The sequence below is a fragment of the Molothrus aeneus genome, chromosome 7 (genome assembly GCF_037042795.1).
Source record: "Molothrus aeneus isolate 106 chromosome 7, BPBGC_Maene_1.0, whole genome shotgun sequence".
NCBI classification, from domain to species: Eukaryota; Metazoa; Chordata; class Aves; order Passeriformes; family Icteridae; genus Molothrus; species Molothrus aeneus.
In genome coordinates this window covers 27,415,922-27,437,103 of record NC_089652.1, presented here as the reverse complement: position 1 = coordinate 27,437,103, position 21,182 = coordinate 27,415,922, and the positions used below count along the sequence as shown (strand labels likewise).

General features: G+C 42.6%; 1 protein-coding gene across 6 annotated transcripts in view; it reads left to right on the top strand.

The window, feature by feature from the left end:
* Positions 1-431: 431 nt before the first annotated feature.
* CLASP1 (cytoplasmic linker associated protein 1) overlaps positions 432-21,182 on the top strand; it is a 155,426-nt gene continuing 134,675 nt past the window's right edge. For all 6 annotated transcript variants that reach the window (XM_066553544.1, XM_066553543.1, XM_066553542.1 and 3 more), the window contains exon 1: positions 432-863. In XM_066553544.1, coding sequence (XP_066409641.1) covers positions 669-863 — 195 coding nt within the window. In that variant the 5' untranslated portion in view covers positions 432-668. The remainder of the gene's footprint in view (positions 864-21,182) is intronic.

Here is a 21,182-nt window from a genome sequence, read left to right as displayed (position 1 = left end):
AAACAGGATCCAGACCTCTTCCTGCTTTCACTTAAAGTAGATAGGTTTTCCTGGCAACCTGCTTAAGGATTTTGTCTCCACCTTTTCGGGTGAATGATGGCAGTTGCATTAATACTAATTATTAATCAGCTGTTACTTTAAGCCACAAATTTACTGTCTGTCACTAAAACTTCCAGGGAACTGATGGATAACTGCTATTGTAAAGAATAAGGTTTTTGTCCTGACCTACCTTGTTTGATTCCTTAAAATAGACCAGTGCTGCTCGTATCTGCCTTCCACAGCTTCACAGCTGTATGTGAATAACCTATTTTGTGACATGCTTTCAATCTTTTTTTTTTCTTCCAGTCTTAATTTAACCTATAATACTGTTCTTTTTCATTTCTTTCAGAATGGACTGCTGAATTGGGATTTATTGCAGACTCAACTGTACAGCGCTGCTCATTGCTTCATCTATTACCAGTTATTTAAATTGGACTTTTAATATCCTGCCAGCTGCTGTCCACACACACATGGTGCATTGTTGCCATTCTCAGAATTGCATCTTTGAAACCCAGGCCCTCAGTAACCTTCACAGAAGAAAGAGGCGACCTCCTGCGTACATTTGTAGAGGGAGTTTTTGGCCCTGCTGCCCTCTGGCTTTCTGGCTGCTGCTGTATTTCTGAGACACTATGGAGCCCAGTATGGAGTACTGCTTAGCGCAGGTGCTGCAGAAGGATGTTGGAAAAAGACTTCAGGTTGGCCAGGAATTGATAGATTATTTCTCAGATAAACAGAAGTCAGCTGATCTTGAACATGATCAGACTATGCTGGATAAAATGGTTGATGGACTGGCCACTTCTTGGGTAAATTCCAGCAATTATAAGGTAAGACTTTGTCATGTGGAATGTGATTACTGTCAGGAGTGTCGATGTCAAATGCTACTTTATCTAAATGAAAGCTGTATAGTAGACATTCTATGATACTGTTCTGTAAGGTGGTAATTATACTGAATCAGTGATTGTTGTTCCATATCTTGGTAGTTGATAGCTGCTATGATATCGAGGACTCAAGGCAGTAGGAATTCAGTGAATGGTGTTTTAAGCACAAGTGGATTTACATTTGGTGTTCATAGTTTGTGATATCCTGGTTTCTTTGTGTACTTTGTTTGCTGATGCCATGCTTTGGTCATCCCAATAGTTTAGCAGTGTTCATGATTTCCTGCCATACTAAAAGGTTTATCAAACTGAAAAAAGCATATATGAACTGCATTTGTTTTCACTGTTATTAAATCTTGCTAGACTTTTGCTGTTTTCTGTGGGCAACATAGTAGATGAATTGTACTTAGCTCAAGAAAGATAATGTGTGTATGTGCCTTCTGTTGGATTTGATAATGTTGAGATGAGTTGGTAGGACATGGAACTCCACTGCCTTGTTATCCCTGCCATGAGACTTCATTTCCCTTCAGATTTAATGAGCAAGTCCTACCACAGCCAGGTGCTGTGGGAGTGGGGAGGGATTCTCAGCTGTGACTTGGAAAACTCTTGTCCTGGTCTGTTCATGAGGCCCTCTGAAAAGTCTAATGAAGTACTGAAGCTAATGTGTGGGATGTAATAATGTTCCTTTTTGATAAGTGGTGGGGAATCTCAGAGTGAAAGTTCCTACAGAGCTGTGCCTAAAGATGGGGGTTGTACTGGAGTTCACACCTGTAGAAGTGAAGGAGAGTTGTAAGTGCTCTGGAGCTCAGCATACTCAATTTAAATTATTTTTAATAGAAGTTTTGACTGGGAGGTGGTTGTGACATTGCAGAGTGTTCTGCACAACTGCATTTCTTTCTTTTCATTTTTGTCAACAAGCAGCTGTTGTAGAAGCTGTTTGGCATGTATGGGAAAAAAACCTCATGTACTAAAAACACTATCACCAAACCACCAAAGCTAATATGGTCTCAATAGAGAATCTATTCTGGTGGAACACACAAAGAAATATTTAGCTTGCTGTTGTGAACAAGCAGTGTACATATAATTTTCTGAGAGTATTATATATTCTTACTGCCCCTTTTCTTGCTAACTGGTTTTCTCCTATAAACTTCCATGATTCTCAGTGGAACAGTAACCCAAGCACAGTAAAATTGAAATTATTACAGAGTGTTGCATGGATTTCATGAAGTGATGTAGATCATGGAGCTGTGCAGTGCTTTGCAATCCCAGTATTGCACTTAGTTTGCAGAATTTCTATTCAGATAATTTGCTCTCTTCTCAATCTTTTGTCTGTTGAACTACATGCTTATAATGATCTCTGTGGTATTCATTTTCCAGTAACAAACTGATGGCACTTCTGTACTGTAGTGACTCTGTTCCAGAACTCATGCTGCTGAGCTGGCTGTTCATTAATGTGTGTGTTCTATAGATAGCATTTGCTGTGATTAATAAGTTCTAGTAAGCATAACAGAGACATGTCTCAGATGTCTGGAGGGTGTTTTCTCAGTGAATGAGTACAGTAGGAGATGTGAAGCCTTTGAGTGGGGCAAGCTGGCTATGTGAAGGTCAGTGGTGTGGTGAAGTCTGCCTCAGGATCCAGCCAAGGCTTAGTGCCCCTCTTCTGCCAGTCTCCTCCTTCTGTTTTAATGCCTGCATCTGCATTATTGTTGCCTTTTTCCCTGACTGCTTGTGGGGTAGGGGTTCAGAAGCTCAGCTTTGTCTGGTGTGAGAGCACAGGGGAGCTGGTGCCATCTGATCCAGTTCATGGATTAGTGTGTCAACTTTAGGAGTGAAAGGCTAAGCATCACAGCCATCTGGAGAGCTGAACTGCAATGGTGTGCTCACAGTGGAAGAAGCTGAGTATTTGTAGTCTGTTTCTCTTCTCACCTCAGTCACTTCGCTTGAAAAAGTATCAGTTTAAAGCAAAGATTGAGATCATCTGCATGATTTGAACTTTCCTAGCACTTCACCAATAAAGTGTGTGTTCTCAGAATAAGACTGAGTATGGATAACAAGAGCCATTATTCTGGACAGCATCCAGTGGATTCATGGCTCCTGCCTGTCTAGGACTCCTCTAACTGAACACTTGTGCTTATATGTTATCACCAAGGAAACAGCAGTGGACCAGAGAAGAGGCATCTCTAAGGCAAACCAGTTTAGTTTGGGTTAAAAGGAGCTTGAACTGGTGATAAAATTGCATCTTTACAGGAAGGGCTCAAGCTATCTCCCTCACTGGCATGCCATCTGATCTGTGTATGTCATGACCCTCGTTGACCTTTTTAGGCTTTGTTGGTTTTCTGTACATTGTTTCTATTTTTTCATGACACTTCTTTGTGAAGTCCTTGACCTCAGCACCATGACTGCAGATAATGGAGTCTTTATTTTCAAGATATTCAGGGAAAAAAAGAATTAGGGGGGGCAGATATGTTTTTCTTTGGTTGGTGCTGTCTCAAGTCTGTTGAAAACAGCATGTGTAAAATATGGTGAGGCCTAACATACTTCTGATAGCATTTAGTACTCTAAAACTCCTTAACAAATCATCTTGTGACCTGATCACTGGTCCCTGCTTTGTAACAGGCAGATGCCTGAGGTGCAGAAGGCACCTGGATAGTTCAGGATGCTTTTCAAGTCAAGGAAATGTAAAGGTGATTGTATGAAACAAGGCACTGAAGTCCAGTGCAAAGCCATTTGCATGTTTATGCTTGCTTGAACTGCACCCAACAGCCATTGCAGGCTTGAGTTTTCTCAGCAGCACTTACAGGTGTGTAGAAGACATAAGAATGGTGCAGAGTGATAAGATGAATTCTCCTTGAGAGCTCTTACTCCTCTTTGGAGCACAGTTGCTTATAGCAGAGAGCCTGTGTTTGTGTGAGCGCTAGGAGTTGTGGATTACACCAGTGAGGCTGAGCTGGGGAAGGTATTGCAGGATGCTTTAGGCCAAAGAGGAATTCTGCCTCTGGTCTGTTTCTTCATTTGTGCTTTGTTTGCTTGGTCTGTGCTGTTTCAGGATGGTGGTTCTGCTTGACTCCTTTTCTTCCCCTGCTAAGCATAAAAGCGAGTTATTTTGCTGAGCTTTCAATCTCTGAACAATAACCAAGGCCTGCACAGAGCTGTCTGTCTTAAAACATGAGGCAAAACAGCACAGCAGTGTCAGAGGCTTCAGCACGTCCTCTCAGGTTCCACAATGCTATGGCAAGGGGAGAGAGCTGAAATGTCAGTAATCCCCTGGTGAGCCATCTTGCTTGGAGCTGCTTCTGCAGCATTTAGTAATAGGGATGTTAAGTGTGCAGGATCTCCTGGCTCATCTGTGCCTGATGAGCCTTTCTCAGTACCCAAACCATGATGTAAATTAAGGTGTAAAGTAATATGTCCAGGATGTTAAAGTAGTTTTCCACCAGGATGCTATTCCGAGAGGTGAGCTGAGAGTGTTTGGCACTGTGACTTCTCTTACCTGCTTCTCCTCAGCAGTATTGGGAGATGAGGTCTCTTGCACCTTTTTCCCTGAGATGTGTTGCCTGTTACTGGTGGAGTTGAGGTTTCCAGTGGAAATAGCTCTTATTTTTGTAGGGTTTTTTAGACAAACATCTAAGAGGGAAATTTATGGTGACAGAGCCTTCAAGCAGGTCAGGGTCCAACATAATGAAGAGAGATTTTATTCAGTGTTTTCACTTGTTGCAGAGTGGTAGGAGAGGCCAGCTTGAAGGGAAACTGGATGGAGGTTTGCAGTAAGGAATTGGATGCAGCTTTGTATTTTTTTCATGCACTTTCACAAGTAGTGATTTTTTGGCACTGCACTGCTCTCACTGGACAGGGTTTGCTTTCCAAGGAGAGTATCTCACCTTGCATGGAATGGTCCCCTTGTCCCAGGGCAGCCAGGTCTGTGTGAGGCCCATCAGCCTGTAGGACTGGACTGGGTTTTGCCTCTGAGAGGTGAGTTAGGAACTGACATGGTTAACAGACCCCCGGGTCTGAGGACACATCCACAGCCTCCTGCTGTGCTGGTAGACTCAGTCTGTCTGGGCAGGGCTTCATCCTGAGCTTTGTTTGTGCTCATGTACGCAGCACTTTGGATTTGATTTGTTTAGTTCCCAGCTGATTTTGGTACTGAGAGAGACATCATTCTCCTTAATGTAAAATGTAAGATGTTAACGAGCATTTTTTTGATATGGTGAAATATGGCACAGATATTTTATTTCCCCTGACAAAATTCCTAACAGCATTAGAGAAAGCAACCTTCCATTCTGATCTGTTTCTGAATATCAGGCATTACAAGAGCATGTTTCACTGAGCTGAAGAGAAATAAAACTTACATAAATTAGCTGGCTTTCTTAAACTGTGTATCGAATAATTTTTTTTGCTTGCTAATTGAGGGGTAGAACAGATGGTGCAGGCTTAGTTTAAAGTGACATCCATTAGAGTTACTTAAGCTGATGAATGGTTGTTCATTATAAGCATACATTTGTTCTCTATACCATGTTTATTTTGGTTGAAATTCGGTAGAAGAAATCCTGATTTAAGACATAATTATCATGCATGGTTATGGGTTGATATGATAATTTGGTGAGTGTGTTTTGTTGAGTATTTAATTCATGGAGGGAAAGGACTTTCACCATCTGTGGAAGAAAAAGAGACTTGTAAAGGGTTTCCAAGCAGCTGCTGTTAGCTGCTGAGTTTTGAGCTGCTGGGGGTGCATGGAGATCAGTAATGTATACAGTCAGCTACTGCTTTCATCACTCTTTACCATGAAGCTGAAATGGCTGATAGAGAAGAATTAAATTAGTTTTGATGTACAAAAGACATGAGAAAGTGATTATGGAGGAAAAGTGATTTTGAGATCTGGACTTGAGAGTACAGCCCATTCCTTCCATACGCCCATATTGCAAAAGGGACTGTGCAGAAACTGCTGTTGATGACTTCCCTTGTGGGGAGAAGAGTTACCTTAGGAAGGGCTAAAGACTCATTTGAACTGCATTTGTGGAGTGTGCCCAGTCCTTATTTTTAAGCTTCTGTGCTGGCATACTCCTAATAGGTGGGTTTTCCTGCCTTAAACTTATGGAAGAGCAGAGTTTGGGCTCCAGGATACCCAGTTTCCTGTAGGCATTGGTGCTCATTCCCAGTCCAGCTGATCAGTTGTTTTTCTCTGGCTCTAATAGCTGGACCTGCCTTCCCAACACTTAACTGCTCTGTATGGTAATTTGATTGGATTATGGTGCAGCTCTTACCTCAGTGATACCAGCAGCGTGGGGAGTGCCACAGAGGGTGCAGTGGAGAACAGAAGATTTGTAGCAGCTGGAATAGATCAAATTTAGTGCTAGTTTCAGACCTTTGGATTCAGAGCAGGGGAAAAATTACCAGCTCTAGCAAGTCAGCATTTAGAATTCTTCTGTAGCTTTTTCTTCATGCTTAAATGTAATAAAGACTGGTATAGCAGGAAGGATTGTCCTTTTCTGGCTGTAGTGGGAAGAACTCTAGTGGAGCAGTAATACTTGTTGTTTTATGCACAAAGTGGATGTGCTACTGGTTGCATAAAACAAAAGGTTTGTGATCCTGAGCATGCTAAAGAACAGTGTCTCTCAGTTGTTTACCAAGGTATTACCAAATCAAATACAAATAATGAGAACCTACAGGATCCCAAGGGAACGTGCAGAGTGCAGACAGAGTGTTGAAATAATTAGGACAGAAGTTTGTTTCCATAGTGGCACTTTCAAGGTCTAACCTCTTTTTCTCCTGGCTTTAAAGCTCAATATCCAAAGCTCATTCATGAATTGAAGGGGAAAATAACCCTATCCCTGAGAAGACAGGTAGCTTTTGTAAACCAAAGTGTATTTCCTTTGGGTCACCTGTTTCAGAAGTAGCTGAAGCCTGGAGCAGAGTCCTCAGATGTCCCAGAAGTGTCTGCAGCACAGCAACCTTACAAACCATAAGGAGATGCTTTAAACCAACCAAGAATTTCACACTCAGTAAAACCCCTTCAACCACTTCAATCTCTCTTGTTTTGACCAAAGCAGCCTGAGGGTAATTGCAACACTTACATGGAGTTTTAATTAAATTACAGCTTGATATCCTTTCTCTTGATGGCCCATAGTGGATGGTGAGAAATAAATGGAAATATGGGATGCAAAGTAAAAGTCTCCCTTGCATATCACTCTGTCTTGTAGAGATTTGATTCCCCAGTTTTGTTAGCTGACTAAATTAAGCTCCCTTAGGATTTTAGTGCTGGGACTAAGAAAAGTTGTCTGGGGCTATTTTTTTCTTGTTTGTTTGTTTGCTTTGTTGTTTTTGTTAAGTGTTTTAATTTTTGTGTGCCTGTGGTTTTGGTTTTGTTGGGGTTTTTTGGCGTGTGGTTTTTTTGGGGGGGTGGTATTTTTTGGTGTGTATTTGTTTGGGTGTTTTTGTTATATTTTTGTTTTGTTAGATATGTTTTCTCTTGTGTGTTTGGTAGAGTGACTGCCTCAGCATTGGCAAGGCCAAGAGGCTCTTGTTTGGAACTGTGTGTCTGGGTCAACACACAACAGACTGAACCATTGTGGTTACTAAATTGAGAGGATAAAGCTATTCCTTTAATGCTGGTGTAGTGTTTCATGTGCAGCACTTCAGTCTTGTCACTAGGGTTTATTAGAGGTCTAACAGAGTTAGCCAGGTCTCAGAAAACCTTGGTGTGTATTGCTTCACTGCAGGCTAAGGGTCACAGCTGATGCATTGGTGGAAAAGGCAGATTATTGGGGATTTATTTTCATGGGATAAGGGTGTACTAATGCTATTGTAGAGTGCCTTATTGGGCCCTTCTGTGGCATGTGTTGTACAGTTCTAGTTGCCTGTCTGCAAGAAAGGAATTCAAGCTGGAACAGGTGCAGGGAAGGGCTAGTGGGGTGTTCAGAGTATTGGAGAGCCTGCCTGACCAGAGGAGACGAAGAGGTTTGGCTTGTTTAGTTTACAGTATGGAGGCTGACAGGGAATATGACTGCTGTCCATAAATACATCAGAGGAGTGACTGTCAGGGATGGGAAAGAACTCTTAGATTTAAAGGGCAAGGTTAGCACAAGAACGACTGGGTATAAACTGGCTGTGAGTAAATTTAGACTGCATGTCAGATGAAAGTTGCCTGCAGAAAGAACATTGGAAAACTCCTGGAGATGAACAGATAAGACAAGACATTTGATTTTAGGATAGATCTTGTGATGATTTTGAATTGTTTATGTACAGTGTAGAGTAACAGGATTATGCATAGTGGTAGGACAATTTTGTTTCAGTCCTTTGTGTGGTAGAACAGATATGATACTATGTCTTAAATTGCTTGAACACTTTAAATAAAATATTTTGAACAGTGTACTGGTTTTGATCCTTAGAAATCCCCAAGTGACTTACAGAGTGTTCATATTGTGCTTGTTACCTCTGGAGTAAAATTAGCAGTCATTTATATGCATGTGGGACCCATCTGCCTTCATGTTTAGTAGGAAGCAGGGTGAGTAGGAGTGAATCCTCACTTTTCCTGACATGACCTGAATGGAAGGCTGGTATTAGTGCTGGATTTACTGGGACCTTGATTTCTTTGCTAGTCTCTAAATTGTTCAGTGGAGTTTTGTTGTCCTCTCGATGCTGAAAGAAATGCTCATCAGCCCCCAGGGTCCTCCCACCAGCACCAACCTGTTAGCTTCTCCACTGAAAGTATGCACGTTCTTCCATGTCTTCTTTGTGGGACATTCCTTGAAGTTGTCATAAAAGTCATCCTTGTCTCACCCTTTGAACTTCCGCATGAAAAAATTGTGTACTGAAAGTCCCACTGTCAGTGGGCTCCAGTTGCCTCTGACTTGGTCTAGTTTTAATTAAGTAATTTTGTAAGTAGGGAAGTTGTATGAAGCCTCATTTTTTCCTTTGCCTTTTTCTTTTTAGATTTGCTGGTATCTCATGCTTTGGTTTTCCTCATGCTGAGGTCTGTGTTTCTGTGGATTCTCTTTTCGTTACTGTATTTGTATTTGCATATAATCTTTGGTATCTCTGTTTTCCCTATCATATTAGGTTGAAATTTGTTAAAATTGGATAGAGAATTCAGAAGTTGGGTGAAAAAAGAATAGATGAATATAAGATCAATAATTTAATGATCTCTTCCTTAAAAATAGGACTGGAAAATACCTGTTAATGCTTTTTTAAACATTCTGGTGTGCTCTTAGCATTAAGTGCACCTATGGGTTTTTTTGGAAGACTAGCCCATGGGACTAGGTAATCTGCTGCAGGGTTACCTTTGTGTTTCAGATGTGCATTTCTGGCTCTGGCAGCCCTCCTTTTTCAGCAGTTGCATTTTGGAACAGAAAGGTACCATTAGCTATAGGGTCACCGGGTAACTCAGGTTGCAGGGGCCTCTGGACTCACCATCTAGTTTCATCTACCATATCACTGTATATTGTCAAGGCTCTAAAGCATATTTATTACTTGTTTTTTAGCAGAATTTATTAGCTGATAAGTACTAAGTGTCCTGGTGTCAGAGGTGCTTACATGAATTGACTCCCATGTAAATGTTTTTGGGATGCCAGTGATGCCAGCAGTTTTGTGTGGTGACTCTCAGTCACCCAGGGTACCAGTGACAGCTTCACTGAAGCTGAGCACAGTCAGCTTGCCTTGCTCAGAGCTGGTGGCTGAACTGTGCTTTGTGTATGAAGCTGCCTCATGTAATTGTATCCCATGTGTCGTCTGGTCCGTGGCTGTATCATTAAATGTAGGAGGGAACACAGTGGAGACATGTAGTCTGAATTTTTCAAATGAATGTTGCTTCTCACAAATCATTCATTACTTTCTTTCTAGATGGGATCTCTTTTTTTTTTTAACTAGGCAAAACCTACTGAGTTCTTCATTTGTGCTAAGCATGGAACTTTAAAACAAAGCAACATTTGAGTATTCAAGAATCAGAGCAAAGACTCGCAGTTATCAGACCATGGAGAGCCTGATAATTTTTTATAGTGTGGCTGGGATTTTGGCCAGAGGAAAGAATGTGTAGGATCGAATCTGCATTAAGTGTGAGAAAATTTTTGTGACTACTAATGCTTTTTCATCTCTTGAAGTAACCTCCTGGGGAGAAGTTTGTGGAAATGATGAAAAATTGCACACTAGAGTCCCATTCTGACATAGAACTACAGAATGGCTTGGGTTGGAAGGGATCTTAAACATCATCTGGTTCCAGCCCCTCTGCCACTGGATGGGGCACCTTCCACTAGAACAGGGTGCTCAAAGCCTCATCCAGCCTGGCCATGCCCTTTGTGTGGCAGCTCTGCTCCTACAGGCAGGACGTGCACACAGGCACAAAGGCTGGCAAGATTTCCTTGGGATGTGGAAGCACTGCGAGGTGAACTGTGGTGCTGCCGCCTTGCCAGTGTTGAGTGTTTGTGCCAGTCAGCTGGTAGTTGAGAACCTGGTAACAGCAAATGGGAAATGTAAAGTTGCTTCAGTTCAGTGTGTTTTGAAGTTATATTGTCTGAGTAAGATCTGCATTTACTGTGAAATGCTTGTTAGGAATCAGCTCTTTGTACTAATTTTGTCTGTTAGACCTGTGCTCTATTAAAAGACAGCGAGTTTGCCTTGTATTGCCATGACTCTCCATTTGACTAATATCAAGTGACATAGTTGTGTTGGGTCTAATTGGAAATCCTGCAGCAAATGGAGGCATCAGTGCTTGTGCAGTGACATGGAACAAATGTCTGCTTTTAACAATTTGGGAGGACTTCATGTCTCACTGTTGGGAGCTTAAATAAAGGGTCACAGCTCGTCCAGTGTGGTACAGAGCTGGGCTTTACAGGCTTTTACTGATGTACACCCATCACCAGAGTGGTCTGATGAAGCCAGACCTGTTCATACTCCAGTTACTGTAATAGCTCTGTAAATATAGACACCTTGAGCTTTCACATTGGAATAAAAAGTGCACCTGAGTTTTGGAGGGAATTCTGTTTGCTCATAGTTGATGGAATCAGTCCTGATGCACCAAATTGTTTAACCCAATGCTCCTCAATAAACTGTGTGTTTGTATGTGCTTTCATCTGTTTGGAGTGCTGTGGACAGAATGATCCTTGTGCAAATACTGCAATACACTCCTACTTTTGTAAATTAAGCCCTTGGAGAAGGCAGTTGTGTACCTTGATTGACTCTGAGATGCTCAGAGGAGCACTGCAGTGTTGTATCCTGAGGCACCAAGGGTGTCATCGCTGTGCTGCTGTTGTGTGCCTGGCTGAACTGCTTGACCTCCAGAAGGAATTTCTTATGCAATGATTGGATGTGGTATGGAAAGCTGAAACTGCACACAGGTTTTGGGAGGTGCATGCTCTTACAGATCGCAATATAGTCTGTCTGGCTAGAGCTTTTCTTCCAGGCCTGTATGGGTGGCTTTCCTGGTTTTCCTGTCTGCCTCTTCTGCTTTCTTTTCCTTTAGGTCTTTGGGAAGTTGTTACCTGCATAATATTGCTGGAATGTGAATAATTTATGTGAGTAGGTTTGCATGTGGAAGACTGCTAGCTTCAATCCCCATCAAGATCTGAACTTTCTTGTTGCCTTCAAAGAACTCTGCTTCTTTCTTCATGTTGGTCAGGTCCCATTCTCTACTTGCAGTTTAATCTGTTTCCTTCTGGAATTTCCTGTTCTATAAGCCTGCTGAAAGTTAATGAGAAGGTTTCCTAAGCAGGAGGGCATGTGTGGAGAAAAGTGCTGTGAAAAGTTGCACCTAGAGGTGGCTTGATGGGAGCTGGTACTGCAGATGAATGGAAAGGCAGGAGCTGACATCTTGGACTAAATGACAGTGCTTTGAAGGTGGAGATCTGAAGCTTCAATTTGCAGAACAGCTAGAGAGTGATGGTGGTGTGAAAAGAAGGATCATCCATGAAAAAAGGTATCTGTAAAATAATTCCCTTACAGGAGCAGTGGTACAAATTGGGGCGTACATTTGGAAAAGGTGGAAGGGAGAGGCTTTGTAATAGCAGAAAGGTGAGCTGCTGGGAACCATGTGAGATCTTCAAGCTGTTTAATACAGATGAGATGGACTAGATTTTAGGTCTGCATTCAAGTGTAACAAACTTGAAAAGTATCTTTCAGGTTTCTATCAGGGAGAGATCTTGAGTTCTAGGTGCTAACATGGTCTTAGCTGTTTATCCTTCGTTGTGCTATCACTGAGGTATCTGGGGCTGATGCTAATTGATCTAGTTGATGGCTTTCTGATAGGCATTTCTCAGTTTTCTGGTGGCCCTTTTCAGGAGGAAGTAGTGCATGAGAATTGTGGCAGAGAGTGTGCTGAAGCTGGGCAAACACTTTAGAACGAGAGTTGATGACTTTTCTAGGTGGTAGCTCTGTTACAAAACTAACCCATGTGAAAGCTGGTGTGAGGGTGGCTTGCTGGCTTTGTCGGTGGAAAGCAGGTTTCTCATGATGTAGTAGTGAAGTTGTCTAGGTCACATGGGTCCATGGGCTCCCCAGTTCTTTCAGCTAACATAAAAGAGGGAAATAAGGTGAAGGGAAAGTTGATTTAGACAGGAGAGCCACGATGAATTGCTGGAATATGTACTTTTTACTCTGTGTGGGTACCCCAGGCTTCCATGTGGCGTTCTTTATGTTTTAACTACAATCCATATTTATCACAATTATTTTGCAGGAGTGTGTTTTGTGATGATTCCAAGATCACTGGTCAAACATCAGTGTAAGTCTGTTGGCACAAAGGGTGGTTCAGGTGGTCCTGCTGTTTTCATGCTCCCATTCAGAGGGGCTCCTTTGGTGCAGCTGCAGCCCTCGAACACTGCTGAGCAAAGGCTGTGCTTTGGGTGGGCGAGACACACAGTGAGGAAGAGGGGGGAGCTGTGCAAGTGTCCCTGTCTCAAAGAACCAGTTGTTGTGCAGACAGCTTAATGCTTGCAGTTCAAATTGGATAAAGCCCTCTGGGGAATCTGCAGGTCTGCATGAGCCAGGAGCTTGGAGGAGAAAGGAGCTGCTGATTTGGGGAAAGATGAGTGTGGGACAGATTCTGCTATCCTTGTGGGAAGATATCCAGTGGTGGCTCTCATGTGGCAGTCTGAGAGGAAGAGAGCAGGAGGAGAGATTCTGGTGCGTCTTTTTAAACTGGGATAAGGGAATCACAGGCAAAGAGAAGAGGCCAAGGGCCGGACTTTTAGCTGGTGTGCATTAGGGTGGGAGTTGAGCCAGGAAAAACTTCTGGCACGTCAAGAAGATGCCCTGAGCCTGTTTATCTTCCTTCTGTTTTCTTCATGGCTATCATCATTGAAGTCTGGCATCTTCAGACTGGGAGGATGGAAATAAAGTGTGTTACTGGGGGGTTGTTTTCCAGGGATCAGAGGGACACTTGTGATAAATGAGAGAAGCAGTTCTGGTAAGTGAACGTGTGCTGGAAAATGGCTCTACAGCCAAACTTGGCTGAGGAACAATTAAAACAAAAATGCTCTAAAACCTGCTTTTTTAGTCAGGAAAGGTGTGGTAGCGTTGGGACAATGGGAAGTCTGGAACTTAATTAAGAGCCAAATCCTGCTGCCACTGAAGTTGTAGAAACTCAGATTGACCCCAACTGCTGCAATGTGCCATGTGCAGGCTCTCCAGAGATGGGACAGAATTTTGGATGAACACCACCTCTAATGTGCAGAAGATCTGTCTATTTTTAGTTTGAGATCTTCAAATGCTGTTAATAACATGCCTGTGTTACTTGTGTGCATGTTAATAAGGATTAATTTACATCTGAATTTTGTTTCTTATGGAGATTTTTTTCTGGGAGACATTCCTTTGAGGCATTCCTTTAATAATAAGTAATGGGGGGGTAACTAATCTTATTTAGTCTTTTGTTACAGAAGAGATTGTGATTGAAATTTATGATTTTCCACTCCCACTATTTGAAGCTTTTGGATCTGTATTTCCATGTGATAGTTTCAGTGATTTTAAAGTAGCAACACATTGATAGTTCTTTTTTTTTAATCAATTATATGTGAATTCATATCAGAAATTTTGGCTTCTGTGCTAGTTACTTAGGTATTTTGTGAATGTGGCATCTTCTAAATGCGCTATTTTGTATAAATCTTACACAGTAGAAGATGGGGGAAAAATCTTGGGCTGTTACAGTTTTTTTTATACTGCCTAAGAATGGATAGGGGAACAACCCCAGCCCTCTCTGCTTTTTTGCACACTGGGAGCAGCACACCAGTTTCTAAGCTGTGAGCTCTCAGCCATGTGGAACTTGGTTTATTGTTTAGGGAGCTATAAAGATAACTTGAAGGAAATGAGGCTGTTGTCTGTGGGCTTCTGTTTGCTCTGTAGAGTTCCACATCCTTATTAGAAAGTATGTAGATCACTGTATGTTTCAGAAGGCTGAAAACTATTGGTTTAGGATTGGGAGTGGGGATTCCCTTTTTGGCAGATGACAAAAATGCTTATGTTTTCCTGCATTTTACTGTGGTATAGGGATTGTCTGTATCTATAGCAAAAAATAAATTGTTGGTCACAGTTCTTAGTTCTGATTTTCTTCCTTTATTTGATTTGAGAATCTTAAATCAAGTTAAACCCTAATGCTGTTTCAGAAGAAATACTTTATTCATAGAAAATAATTGGTTTCCGTGCAGAAGGAACTGCTTGGGATTTCATGTACTGTATTACATGGGATATCAGATTAACTGATCCAATGAGGCCCTTCTGCCTCTAAAAATCTGTTACTGCTGCAAATAATGTAGGATAAAGAGATCATAGTTTTTGCTGCATGTATTCTTTAAAATAATGTAGCTTGATGCTAGACGGATACTGTTTTCAATCATTTTCTTCTCCTCTTCTTGCTGTTTCCTTTGTACTTCCTAGATCAGTAGTGTGAGATTCCCTCTGCTTCCAGACAATGTTTGTTTTGACATCCTGAAATCTTCTCTTGGTTATTTTGTGGGAAATCTGCTATCTCATTTGACTTGAATAGAATCATTCTAGGTATAAGTATCTGAGGAGAGCATCTGACTAACCAGCATTACAAGCTGGATTGTGATTTGGAATTAAGGTTTCAGTCACGAGAGCTGTCCTTGTCCAGAACATTGGTTTATTGGGTTCATGCTGGGTTACCAACTGGGGGTTGTGTCATTGTATTGAAAGGGTTACTGTTCTGTGGCAAATACGAGAGCTGAGAGTGAGGTATTTGGAAAAGCTGGGCAGCAGATATTTGGTTGTCCCAGGACCTGTGGTAGCGTCCACATTCTTGCATTCTTCCACATTCTTCTTGAACTTGAGGGTGCATCCTGCTCCTCTGAGGCTTGAGGCTTAGCAGGGAGGGAGATAAGGAATGAACCCACATAGAGCTGAAAGAGGTTCTTTGCCACAAGCATTCTCTTTCTCACTGACAGGTTCAGTGTTTGTGGATGACATGCTTAACCTGCATATGGATATTGTTTTCATCTTTGTGCCTGTTTTGAATCTCTGCTCTTCAGTGCTTGTTTTTGGAACAGTTGCATATCTGTGAGATGAATCTTGTTTTTTCCTTTTATCTAGCATGAAAAGATTAAAAGGAAACTTGAAAAGAAGCATACGTGCTTTTATTTGACTTGCACAGCTAATTTTCTCCTTAATGCTGTGAGCTTCAAGTTGCTGCTGAAAGCAAGTTTGTGCACATGCACCAGGAGTCTGCAAGGGGAGAGTCACAGGGAGGTAAATGTTCAGTTCCTGGGGAGCTATAGATTCCCTGTTTCCTTATGCTCTTTTGTTAGTGGTGAGCAGTAGGTGATCTGGCTGCGCTGTAGACAGTTGAGCCTCATGTCATTTCTGGGCCTGGTGGGCCTCAGGCTGTGGTGGTGGCCCATGCTTTGTGTAGTGCCATCTTCTGTGTTTGTCCAGAGTGTTTGGGTTGGAGCATGGACTCCTTCAATAGAGATAATGTTATTTGATGTCTGATGTCTAAAGCTGTCACTAGAACTAATCTGTATAACACTTCCTGAAAGTCCTGCTTGTTATGAGAAACCTTCCTGCTTCTCCCCTGATCTTGCAAGATCTGATTTAAAAATACTTAGTTCATGTTTTTTCAACATACACTGTAAATAGTTGGTTTGCAGGTTCACTGCACTTCTGATTGGCATAGTTAATGATATACATATCTTTAAAGTCTTTGATGCTGGATCAAAAGAAAACAATGATTATGGAAGAAGGAGATTAATATAAATGTTTAAATTCTGTCGTGCATTTCATCTGAAAGTATCTGGAATTACTTTTCAGACCAAGAAAATGGCTAATCCATCATTGAAGCCTGCTGCTCCTACCTGCCTGAACAATAGACATGGCATAAATGTGTTGCTTTTTGTCAAGGGAATTTGACTGGTTTAAATATTGATGCTATGTTCTTTAGTCAGCAGGCATTAAGGCAGAGATTGTATGTGGTTCCTCGTTCACAGATGAAGTAGTGAGGCAATACTACAGGGAAAATCTGGAAGTGGGCTTGCAGTGTACCCTGCCTCCCTTCTGCCCACAGATGGGTAAGGAAACTGCTCTGAAGTTTTAAGTGTATTTACTGCAACATTGGTAGAGGTTCACGTGGAGCTGCTCCCCCTGCCCTGATTGCTGCAGCAGCAGGTGCATTAGGTAGCTTGGCTCTAGGGGCCAAGACTGCTCTGGAGCTTCCTTGGCCTGCTCTGGTGTGAGTGAGCACAGAACCTGGTGTGCAGTACTGTCACAGGGAGACGTACAGGACCAGTGTTAGGAATACGCTTGTACCAGGCATGGTGGGAGGAAGCCCTCCTCTGCCTGCATGACTGAAATAGGCTGGCAGGCAAGGTGACTGCACAGTGAAGAGGAAATCCCTGGTTATTTTTCACAGTCTTCATTTTTTGCCTTATGTTTCTATGAAGCTGTAAGTCACCCCCCAAAGTATGGAGGCTGTTTCACAAATTCCAGTTGAAAAGGATTCCTCACTGTGTGGAAGGTGAGTTGCTTGCCAGCCTTGGCCCCTTCTGTGTAAAAACATGATTAAACTACTGCAGGTGGGTTTTGTGTGTGTCAGAAGATTACAATTACAAGTTAAAGACCATCTGTCTGGGTTGCTGAATGGTGATCAACTGGGTGGGAACTGGGTTTCTGCTGGTGTAAAGGTTTGCTGGGAAAGCAGGTGCCCTTGCAGGGATTAGCTCCAGGGGAAAAGGTGTTTTCTGCTGCTGTATGCAGGTGTTCTAGCTAATGCCACATGCAGATGCTTCTCGTTCCAGATTAATGATGCTTTGTACCCCCAGGTCTCAAGGAGGTTGTTTAAAGGAGAGAGAAGTGTATTGACAGGATTCAGTTGTTGAGTCTGGTCTGTTTGCCCAGTTCCTCAAACCAGCACAGTGAATTCACTCTGGAGCCATGGGCAGGGCTTAGTTGCTGCTGAGCTGGCAGCTCTAGCAGCAGGTGATTGCAATTGTGCCTCCAGTATTTTGGGCTCTTGGGAAATGACTGGAGGGCAGAACCTTGCCATTCTTCCCTTCCTAAGCATATTGTATAGTCCAGGTTTGAAAGAAGAAAACTTCTCTTGCAGATCCTTGTCAAGCACCTCTACTGCTCCCAATCTGACCAGTGAAGGAGCTGTGTGGATTTTCTTTGGTGTCAGTATGAGGAGAGCGATAGTGAAGAGTGGTTAATAATGAAGAGGCTGCTATTGACTCAGCTTGCAGCAAACCCATCTCTCTCCACTGCTGAGGCTGTAAAAGGTGGTAGTGATAAAAGCCAGGTTTGCAAACCACAGGTCTGCACCACAACCAAGCTCTTCTGTGTAGGGATTCAGAATAGCAGTCCAGTGTATTTGCAGGTGGCTCATGAGATGACCCTTTGGATACCTTGCAGACACCAGCAGAGTTTTTGGGCTTGTTTCTGTCCTGCTTGCAAGGGTTTGCAGTCAGCAAGGAGATGCATTCCCTGCCTGTCGGAGGTTTTGAGGAGGTCCTTTATCCTCTCTGCTTAAAGGCTGCAAGAGAGGACACAGTTGCAGCAGCAGTGCAGAGTGCCCCACTTGGAAGTGCTTGCCCATTTGTTCATCTGTGTTCGGGGAAAGCTCTGGAGAAAATTTGTTGAAGAGTTTCAGAGGTTGAATGTGAAATTTTAGGAAACCCTAACTGCAAACTAGGCTGTGTTTTCCCTGTGGTTTTAGAATGAAAAGGCATTGCAATAATGTGATATGAGTTCTACACATTAATGTGTAAGACTAGCCTGTAGTAACTAATGTGTTTTGGTGGTCTCTGTCTTTATGGTATTCAGGCTACCCACAGCAGAAAAAAAATCTCCTGAGATAAGGTTTTAAAATAAAGTTTCTATTTTCAGGTAACCTGGGCTGTTTAATATCCTCTCTTGTATGAAGAGCAGTGAGTCTGTTTGCAAGGCCTGGGAGCTGTGAAGCTCACAGCTGGAGTCAGTGGAGGGGCAGGGCTTGTGCTTCAGGCAGAAACTGGGCTGTTACAGACTCAGATTCAGTATACAGTGTCCAAGTTTGTGAAGTCTTCCCTTCTTCCGAGTCTCTTATCTGTTCTTTAGGGAAAATGTTTGTGCTTCTTAAATTGAGGATATTGGCCCATTGTAGTGATTTGAAAATGGAGGTGGTGTCAAGACATCTGAGGTTGGGGAAGGATGTCTGACTTAAGATCAGCTTGTGTCTTGCCCCTTCCAGATCCAACAGCTAAAGATGATGTGGTGGTTTTTAACTATATGGTGGTAAGACAATTTCCATATGGTCTGGGAAATGGTGAAAATCTCTTTTGACACAGTTTTGTGCAATTTAGTTTAAATTTCTCCCTAATAAGTAAAACACTGCAAGCCTAAAGTAATTTTTCTATTGCTTTGAGTAGCCTGGAGCCTTTTTTACAAGGTTTAACTCAGTGTGGCATAAATGAGTTGGATTTAATTGGGAAAGGGCTGGTCTGTGTGTTATTCTGGCTTTGGTAGCAGGTCTTGCATAGCAGCACAACTGAGTCATACTGATATGGAACCCAAGACAGAGCATGCTGAATATTCTGAGGCTGTTTCCTTTCCATGCAGAGTCCAGCATGTGTGTTTTGTGAAGTTAGATGTAGGGATGGTTAGAAAGTTGTTCTGAAGAGCCAAAAGTTTGTTAAGATGTATTTATTGCTGTTGGATGTGAATGTCACAAATATGAGGAGTTTTACTGGGTCTTGGAGCAGCTCAGCTTGATAGAATCCAAATGTCTCCTTGCATCTTGCAGTGAGGAGAAAGCTCTTTCATGTTCTCTGAGTGAGCCCTTCTCTAATACATTATTCCAAGAAATCTTGTGATGTACATGCTCCATATTTCTCAAAGCTTGGCTCAAAGTAAGTTTTGTCAAGAAAATTGTATTTGTGTGTGTGTTTAAGTTGGCATCATTAGTGTAGAATTTGCTAAGGATCCTGCAGAGGAAGAAAGGATGGATATGGTTTGACTTTCAGACCTAGGAGAGGGAGCCTAAGGTTCAGCGTAGTCTTTATATAGTTCATGACTGTACATTAATCTTGATTTAAGCCAGTATTGGAGAGTTCTATTAACCAGGGTGTCAACCTTACCCTGGGGAGTAACTTTTATTAGCCAGTGTAGTGTATTCCTACAGAGGATTGCTAATAAGAGTCTATCACTCTGCCTTTTATTGTTCATAAAGGATGCTTACTAACTAATAACTTACATTGCTGTTAATGTGTTTCTAATGGCAAGGGAGGAAATTTTGAGGCTTTGTAGGTATTGTAATACCAGGGACTTCAGGAAACAGTCAAATCCAGTTTATTGTTCACAGAAGACAAATGAATATACCCGGATGTCTTCTGTCAGATATTTATCCAACCTATGCTTAAAATACATCCTTTGAAGATTTCACATTCTCCCGAATCAGTCTGCTCCAGTGCCCCTCTGCTCTGCATGTTTAATTTTCTTTCTAGCTAATCTAAGAGGATTTCTCTTTATCCTTCTCCTGGAGGATATGGGAAAGGATGATCACCACCTTTGCTGAAGTCTATGCTAGCAAAATCTCTTCAATGTGATTTTCAGTACAATTGTTAATGTGTGCCAAATGAGGCTGGTGGTTTGTGCCTTGTTCTGCAGTGTGTTGGCAGAGCTTTGTGCTGCTGGATCTGGTGGGATTCTGGGGGGAGGGCACACCATTCTTTTCATCCCAGAAAGGTGCTAAATAATTGAAGGGTAGAGAAGAACAGAACTCCTCTTCCTGTAGGTATGCTCAAAGGCAAAGGCCTTGTTTATGCCTCCTTTTCATTGAGGGGTCATGTGCCCTTGGAGGTGTAATATCTTCATTATTTAATGAAGATCTAAAGGAATCTTTAGCCATTTTGTGGTAGCTGCTCTGGCTTCCAGCTCCAGGTCTGTAGCAGTGTCATTAGCAAAGAGCTGGGGGGAGATGTGGGATGAAGCTTTAAAGGAATTGTCGTGGGCAGAGATAGTTTTTGTAATCTCTAGAAAGGCACAGCATGTGGCAGGGAAAAGAGCACGCTGGCAGATGGGGTTGAGTGCAGCTACAGTCATACCAAGGAGACACTGTTGTGAGGCTTTCTTGCTGTGGTAGACAAGTGGGTCACAATGTTGAAATGTCACTCTGGGAACTTCAGCTGTGATCAAGAATGTGATGATATGAATTAAGGGCATTTCTGGGAAGGGAACCTGTAGAAGAGGTAGTATTGATCTTTGTGCATGGAGGATTTTGCCCTTGGAGACAGAGGGTTCAAATCAGTCTCCTCTGGATGAACTTGCATGTACAGGCTGAAAAGCAACAGCAGACAGGAGAAACAGTCTTGGAGGCTGCAGCAGTAATGTCCTGAACAAGTACGGCTGGGCTGTAGCTTCCCTTGGTGGTCACTGTGCTTAAGGAGTGTCTTACAGTCATCTGATGTACATGGCAGGAGTGATGGGCGGTGTTAATGGTGCTTTGGTTTGTGTCTGTTTAAGGCTCACAGTCTTTCCTGTCCATTCCTTGGTGGAGCTCTCCTTTTGGTGCTCCTGGTTAGCTGTGCAGCCTGAGGAAGAGTGTGCCTTTCACATGCACTGTGGCTGCCCTGCAGTGTGCTGCTGTAGTGAGGGCTTGCAAGAAGCCAGCAATGGCTCCTAGACTTGTCTCAAAAGGAGTTCTTGAGCTGCTATTATGGGAGCAGAAAACTGGTTTGACTTGTGCTGCTCTTCTCTCACCTGGTGAGGACAGAGAGCTGTCTGTCAGCTCCCTGCTGAGTGTGCCTGGTGTTGGGCTGGCTCTTGGCTCAGGGTGGCTGTGAGGCAACTGTGGCCAGCCCCACATCA